The sequence below is a fragment of the Lutjanus erythropterus genome, chromosome 16, assembly GCF_056507025.1.
Source record: "Lutjanus erythropterus isolate fLutEry1 chromosome 16, fLutEry1.hap2, whole genome shotgun sequence".
NCBI classification, from domain to species: Eukaryota; Metazoa; Chordata; class Actinopteri; order Lutjaniformes; family Lutjanidae; genus Lutjanus; species Lutjanus erythropterus.
The window spans coordinates 9,695,902-9,704,392 of NC_139332.1; the positions used below are offsets into that span (position 1 = coordinate 9,695,902).

General features: G+C 40.6%; 1 protein-coding gene across 1 annotated transcript in view; it reads left to right on the forward strand.

The window, feature by feature from the left end:
- The window catches only part of LOC146312724 (hippocalcin-like protein 4), a 28,996-nt gene extending 22,342 nt beyond the window's left edge, over nt 1-6,654 (forward strand). The window contains exons 2-4 of the mRNA XM_084739365.1: nt 1,299-1,472; nt 4,417-4,632; nt 5,564-6,654. Coding sequence (XP_084595491.1) covers nt 1,311-1,472; nt 4,417-4,632; nt 5,564-5,761 — 576 coding nt within the window. The 5' untranslated portion in view covers nt 1,299-1,310 and the 3' untranslated portion in view covers nt 5,762-6,654. The remainder of the gene's footprint in view (nt 1-1,298; nt 1,473-4,416; nt 4,633-5,563) is intronic.
- The last annotated feature ends 1,837 nt before the right edge of the window (nt 6,655-8,491 follow it).

Consider the following 8,491-nt stretch of genomic DNA (forward strand, 5'->3'; position numbering starts at 1 on the left):
TTCAGCCAGGTGGTGCTGTATCTATCTGAAGTTGCTTGTGCTCTTCTTAAACTTAATGTTAGCTGTTGTCAAATTATCGGGGCATGATGGCATTCCACCTGAAAAAAAAAATAAAATAATTGAAGCTTAAATGTTGGCAGGTATACTTAAGTTTGCTAAGGAAAACTTTTAATCAACTCCAAGATATTTATTATTATGATGATCAATTATGATTGACAATTTCTATTTTCTTCTTCTCTTCTCTAGTATATCAGATTAACAGGAGACAGTCTACAAAAATATAATATACTGACATTTAGGTGCCATGATGAAATCAACAATTTCAACTTGACAGTATTTATTAATGTGTCTGCCCCTTCTGGTTTCCCAGTTGTATTTGAACTTCATGAACTTATCATGGTTAGTATTGTGATATAGTGTTGTTAAAATGTGCTGAGAATGTTCAGAAAGTACTGATACACACACTGAAACCACTCAACAATTTGAAATGACACCATGTCCAAAGTTTTCAGTGACGCAAAACAAACCCACACTGCAGCCTGTGCCTGTGTCTGGGAGACTGTTGCTAACTTTGAATGATGTTGGTCAGTATCTGTGAGTTTTTAAAGTGTGGTAATAAAACACAGTTTTAATGATTAAAATTTGAAATGGTATGTTAACATGATTTATCGTGAAACCGGTAATCATTTCATCCCTAATAGACACCAAACAGGAAAGGTCCAAATATAGAACTTAGGGGCACACCGATATTGTACTTAAGAGTCAGATAAGAAATATCCAAGTTGGACCTGTGGAGCTGTGTTTACTCAAACAAGATTTCATTCACAAGTCTTTCATTTGAAATATCTAAACAATAAAATTTCATGTTTTACAAAATTGAAGGCCTTGCTCAGGTCTTAGAACACTGCCCCAACAACACCACCCTTATCTTCATTTGATCGAAAACATTTCAAGAAATACCTAAGATTACTGACAAATTATCTCTCATTTTGAGTGGACGACATTTTTGAAAATGAATTTAGGACTAAATGACCTGCTAAGTACTATCTGTAGTATATGTATATGTGTGAGTGTTTTATATTGTATATTTTGACACACAAAGCCATATAAAGACAATGCAGCTTCCTTCAGTGTGTGTCCCTGTGCAGGTGATTCCTTGTTTGCATGCGTCCTCAGAGACCTGCACTGTCGCAACAGCGCAGGGGCATTACTGCTGTTGCTGTTGTTTGTCTAGTGCCTGCTCACCTGTTTGTGCTCACCCTGCCTCTCTCTACATATCTGCCCCCCCCCCCACAGAGAGGTGAAGCATCATGGGGAAACACAACAGCAAGCTGGCTCCAGAGGTCCTGGACGACCTGACCAAGAACACTGAATTCAACGAGGCAGAGCTCAAGCAGTGGTACAAAGGCTTCCTCAAAGACTGTCCCTCCGGCATCCTCAACCTGGAGGAGTTTCAGCAGCTCTACGTTAAGGTGAGCGTGAGGTCATGAAATCCTCACGAAAATCCTCATGAAATCATCATGGCAGCTGATTATGCAGTAATAAGTGTTTTCATTGCTATTTCCTACATTGCCTAAAGTGAATATTTTCCATAGTTATATAAAATGAAAAAAGTTACATGACTCAAAAAATTGTTGGGTTGTTACATAGAAAGCTTATATTACCATGGCTGACTAATCGCCCTGCGTTTGGGGCACAGAGAGGAGGCGGAGTCAGTGACTCTGTTGCTGCCTGACACATTCTGGAGCCTTAGCGATGGCACAGCGCCAGAGAGAGGCTGTCTGATTTTCCATGAATGCACAGGGGTTAAAGATATTTTTAAATTCGATTTAGATTTGCATATCCTCTCATTCTCTCCCACTCTGTTCTGAAGTGCAGAGAAAACAACTGTGGCGTGTACTTCAAGTATCAGTTTGTCACAGTGATTGAGAGACGGTTGCAGTTTTAAAAGTTGTATTATGATATAAGGCTGTAAACATACCTGGCTGATACAGTAAACTTCAGAAAATGGATGGATGAAGTCTCAAATTGTGTGTCTTTCAACCAACAACTACCATTCTTTGGTCTCCTGTCTGTTAAAGCCTCTGGAAACTTGGCTTGAAGTAGTAAAATGTATATACGATATCAAAGTTGAGTGCCTCACAAAAATCTGAGATAAAATGGACATTCATAACTATAAGAAAACCCAGTTCAACAAACAGCTCATTTTGCTTTTAGACTGTGTAGGCACAGCAGATCATGTTTTGATTGACATCCTCCTGAGGAGTACTGGTGTAGGAAGCTAAGCAATGTTCTGCTGTGGACGGGGGCAGCAGCAAAATGTCTTTTAGCCACCTAAAAAAAAAAAAAAAAAAAAATCAACATCAGTTTAAGTGTATGCTATGCTGTTTAAAATGTTTTCACCTTTTTAGTTTGCTGTCAGACAGGCTTCTCTGATGGGAAACTGAAGCTGTCATATCACTCTCTTCAAACTTCTTTGACATGATTAGTCATATAACTTCACAGAACATGGAGGTTTCTGGACTACCACTGCCTCGATCAGTTAATTCGTTTGTGTCATTGTATGACTCTGGTGTTTTAACAAGTTAGTTTTGATCCAAACTAATGTTTCTTGCTGTGGATCGAGGCTGTGGCAGACCAGTAACTCCCACGTTCTGCGAGGTAAAATTACTGGTGTTACGTTTTTGTCAGAGGTGTTTTGTCAAGGTGTCTGGGAGGATGTAACAGCTTCAGCTTCACATTGTTAAGTTGGCTCAGTCTCAAAAAGGCAGATAAGGGGGGAGAGAGGGGGGCACAGAGGTTTTGTTGTGTCTGTTTGAGTGGACTCTAAACACACCCAATGACAATATTTCGAATCCTGATTAAAACTAACCAGTCTAATACTACTATTAGGTGTGTATTATTATGTACTACATATGTTCTGTATTAGATATTCATAACACAGTGTTGTTATTAACCCTAAAATGAAAGATTGACTCTTAAATGCATGGAAGTTTTGGCAAACATTTCAACATACCATGGGTCTACAGTGAAATCTTATATATGTAACACAGATTAAGCAACAAAAATAACATTGCTGCTGTTTTTCATCATTCTTAACTTCATTTGCAAAACTGACTGACATCTTTCAGTATTCCCTGTCATCATTTCTGTTTACACATTTATTGTATCACGTTACACAGCACTGATACTGCTCAGTGACACGACCAAAAACAAATTACTCAGCACAGTAATCACAGATTGCACTCACTGTGTTGTGGTCATGCACAAGCTAAAAGTTAATGTCCCCTGAGCGAACACTGTAGGACTCCTGCTCCAGTTCTGTTACTGTCATTAAAACTATTTCATACTATCACACAAAGTTGTGTTCTGCAGTGAAACTAACACAGATTCTATGCTATCATGTTGCTGTGAATGTGACTCGACCACAGGCCTTGGGTCTTTAAAGGCCTCAGGGCAGGTTCAGGTTCCAACTGATCTGAAAGTTTCCAGCTGATCTGGTTTGTGTTCACAAAGGCAAAACTCAAACAGTCCAGAAACTGTCAATCGAAATTATATCAAAATCGCAACATGGCCCAATGCAATTTTAAAATCGCACAAGCCACAATATTTGTTAAAGGCAAAATGTGAGTCAAAAAACCATTTAAAACTAAATATTGTCATGCTGCAGAGATGTCCTGACCATATCATATTCTACAGACTTAAGAAATTATAATTATCTTTGGCACAGATCCCCACAAAAATCACACCATAATACTTTTTTTTTTTTCAAGGAAAGTGAGAATAATGTCAATATTACCAGTCCCTATATCAAATCTTATTACATTTGCAATATCAGTCAGAAATAATCAAGAAAATAAACAAATAAACAACAAAATAATTGTAATATCAAAACAAAGACCCCATGTATGTGTTTAAGTGTTCAAAAAGACTCAATTTTGCACAATTAATCCTTAACATTATGGGTAAAACTACAGTTACAAAAATGTAATGCAGTTGTGTAGATGTAAAAATGTCTTTAAAATAATATAGCTGTAATTTCAAGATATGTAGAAAATAGTAAAAAAAAAAAAGGAAATGAAGATAATTAACAAAACTGCCACATAATGCTCAATACAAGGTTCATATAGTATTTTAAATTAAAATGCACTGCACTGGTCATAATCATTTTAAATGGGTTTTCCAGTGATTTAACATTTTCCTTCAATAAAGTTTGGGAACTCATAAGATACTAATTTTAAAAAGAACAGTCAAAATAGATGAAGCAGAGGTCAAGATATCCTGACTTTTACTCCAACTCCAAACACACTGGATCCTACATTTCCCATAATGCAATATGTCTTTCAGTGAGGTGATTCATAGTGCATCTGATGCATCGTTTATGACACCCTGCTTTTCTTGTTCTTCACTCTCCAGTTCTTCCCATATGGTGATGCCTCCAAGTTCGCCCAGCATGCGTTTCGGACATTCGACAAGAACGGCGACGGGACCATCGACTTCAGGGAGTTCATCTGCGCCCTGTCCATCACCTCCAGGGGCAGCTTCGAGCAGAAACTCAACTGGGCCTTCAATATGTACGACCTGGACGGTGATGGAAAGATCACACGCATGGAGATGCTGGAGATCATCGAGGTGTGTGTGTGTGTGTGAGGAAGGAAGGAGTGGGCATGAGTTAAGGCTCATTTGTGCTGTACGGTAGATAAACACAAGGATCCAGATGGAGCCTTCTGTCTGTTCTCTGCGTTCATTTTGTCTGTATTTCTGCACAGTTTCTGAAAGCTTACAGATATGGATGAAAAGACGCAGTACCTCCAGTAATCATAGAGGCTGTGTAGCAGAGTAGCTTCAAGCGAGACATGACCACAGGACATGAAGATGAAGTTCTGAAAATGTGAAAATACTGAAAATGACGTTCATTGTCAGGAAAAAGTTAGAAAAAAGGATTCTCTGTTCAGATATCATGATGTACTTAATGGCCACACAGACCACCGCCATCTGCAACGCTGCCTCCACTTTGTCCTCTTTCTCAAGAGGCACATTAATACAACCTCCTCCAGCAGTGCTGAATTCTTGATTCTACTTTTTCTTCTTTGCGGTAACTTTTGACTCTGAATGTGGCCCTTTAAACTGCAGTGGTTCTCAAACTTTTTGAGCCACGACCCCCCCCAAAAAAGATGCAGTGTTTAAAAAAAATATTTCCCATCTTGTCGGCTGAGTAGTTTGTTAAGTTTATTATTTTATATTGCAAAATGTAAATGTTAGTTTTTGTTGGTGTTTGCATCTATTAACGTGGTGGTTTAGGTTGGTAATTGTTTCCATGCTGCTTGCTGCACTGTCTTATTTTATTTCATTCACAACCATCTATGGACCCCCAGAAATAATCTTATGACCCCTTTGGGTGTCCTGACCCCCAGGTTGAGAATCACTGCTCTAGAAGATATATCGCTTAACATCCATGCTGACATGAAAAAGGTTTCATTTAGGAATTAAATTGTGAGTTTTATTAGTTGCTGTTCCGGTAAAAGAAAGAATTCCAAACATTTATTCCTTTCCCCCTCTGCAGGCCATCTATAAGATGGTGGGCACCGTGATCATGATGCGTATGAACGAGGACGGGCTGACCCCGCAGCAGCGCGTGGACAAGATCTTCTCCAAGATGGACAAGGATCACAACGACGAGATCACCCTGGAAGAGTTTAAAGAGGCGGCCAAGTCTGACCCCTCCATCGTCCTACTGCTGCAGTGTGACATGCAGAAGTAGAGTGAGAGAGAGAGAGAGAGTGCTAGGTGGAGAAACAGAGGGAGGGAGGGGAGGGACGGGGGAAGAGTTTGAACTGAAACAAGAGAAGGAAGGAGGACGGGAGAACAGATGGTCTGGGGGAGAAAAGGGAGGGATGCAGTTTGGGGAGGAGGAGGTAGGGAAGCCTTTTTTCCTTTTTTTTTTTTTTTTTTTTGAGGCAGTGATGAGTGGAAATGAGCTATGTTTGGAACACAGTGGACCGTTTGATTGATGCCATTCTTTTCTTCCAGACCGTCCCGCTGTGCGCTACAGTCCTGCGACACGCCTGCTTCAGTCTAGCTGGGTGTCTTAACAAATTCAATCTGATGATCTGTGAAAGTGGAAATTCCTGCAGCTCCTTATTGTAGGGTTTACAGAGGCGATATCGCACACTGACACTGTCAGACTCTGTGAGGAGTACGTGAGATTACAAGACTGCAGAGTGACTAAAGTGCAAAGATCTGCTAAGATCTTCTTATTTTACCTAACTTTCTTATTTGCATAATAGTGAATGGCTTACCCGCCTGTTTCAAGATCTTAATCTCAAAAAATGAAATTGAAAAGTAGGTTTCCTCCAGTTGACGTATTTTAAGTCCCACACCTGCTCTGTGGTCCAATGACAGCTGAGCAAACTTGATGCCCGGTGGAACCTCGGTCAGTCTCCTTTGCTGTTTCCAGATGCATTTTTTCCCCCAGGATGGCGAAGTCATTACCTGCCCTACTCTGATCCCGATTGGCTGGTGCTTGTTGCCTTGCATTGATTTGGGTAGGTTTAGGCATGAAGACTGAGATTGGGCAGGGTTAGGGTAAGAACACCAGGGTAAGCCAATCAGTGGTGGTGGAGGATGGGTCATGCCTTCACCATCCTGTGGGGGGGGGGGGGAAACTAGCCCCATATCTGTTAAAGCAGGGAAACAGGCCTAAAGCTGTTCATGGGTAAAGAAATCTGCCTACCAGTACCACGAAAAATTGTTTAAAGTACCAGTGTGTAGGATTTAGTGGCACTGAGGTTCTAGACTGTAATCAACTGAATTCTGCTCACCTCAACCTCCCCCTCATAACCTAAGGGAGCTGCTAAACTTGCGAGAAACGTGAAAGGTCATAACTAGAGCCAGTGCTTGGTCTTCCCAGTCTTGGCTACTGTAGAAACGTGGCGGTTCAACATGGCTGCCTCCATGAAAGAGAATGTAGATACTGTAAGGGCTCATTTTAATGTAACAAAACCACAGCATTTTTTATTTTCAGTTGATTATACAGTAATAAAATATATAATATTCTGCCAATAGATTCCCCATAATCTTACACACTGGAGCTTCAATACATACAAGGACTGAAGTGTCAAAATGACATGTTGTGGTTTTGCTAGGGTTTTCACAAAGTGTTTGTTGGCTGCCTAGCAAACTCACAATTCAAAACTTGAGGAAGTCACTGCTCCTGGTCAAGAAATAGTCTAGAACTTGTCATTTTTACACATTTCTAGCCATTGGACAGAGGCAGGCTAGCTGTTTGCAGTCTTTATGCTAAGCTAGTCTCCTGGCTGCAGCTTTATATTTTCCAGACAGATATGAGAGTGATATCGATCTTCTCATCTAACTCTTGCCAAGAAAGCAAATAAACAGATTTCCCCAATGTGTTGCTCAAGTGCAAATTCTGGCACTCTGGAAGCCAATTTTGAGACAGTGTTTGGAAGCCGTGCACCATGGGATAGTTTGGAAAAAGGAATGGCATTAAACCAACAAAGGGCCTGTTGTTTGGTCCATATGGTCCATCTAGAGCGACAAGAGAGAAGCAAATGCTTTGCTGATAGAGAGAGAATCACGTCAGTGAACAAAACACCATGAGCTGTGTGTGAGTTCGTGTTACGGTGTGAGAATGTGTGTGAAGATTTTACAAACACAGTTCACCTCATGAACCCAGATCAAACCTCCCCCCTTTGTGTGTTGTGTGTGTGTGCCTCAATAACTAAATCCATCCAAGCTACATGGCACCTAAAGAAAGCGTCTCCGATAGATGACAGCACGGCGTCCACACACTTTACACTCCACATAGAGGCAGGCAGGTGATGAATGTCTCAGACGGCCGCCGCCAGCAGCGTGCTGGAGCATACTGATGTGCTGCTCAGTGACTTCTGGCTGCCCCTCAAGCTTTCCCACACATGCTAACAAAATCAATATCCTATCAAAGTGATTATTAAAAGGACATGTAATTAGGTTAGAATGAACCCTCGTCCTCCACAAAGACAATGCTAGACATACAGGTGAACATATTCTCAGTATGGTTCTCTTTGTGATTGTTTTAGGTTCATATGAATGTGTGCTACAGTTATAGCAGCAACAAGAAGCAAAAATAATAACAGCTAATAACAGCTTTACATAATTGGACCCACTATGTGTAGAATTCTTTGTAACACTAATAAAAGGGGTGTGCACAAGACTGTCACTGTCATGGGCTGTGTCAGCTAATTAGGCAGTTAGCTCCACAGCTAACAGAGCTAATTAGCTAACATCAGCCACAGATAACAGCAGATAGCAGTTAGCCTACTTTAGCGACAAGCAAACTAGCCAAACACTATCTGTCCATTAGCTAACTCTGTAGACTAAACCACTCAATACTGTGCTCTGTTGTCAAACTGGCCCCATAACACTTAATGACATATTTATGACAAGCTCAAATGGCGCCACTTAAGTTGAAGTCCAGGAAATTATTCATGGC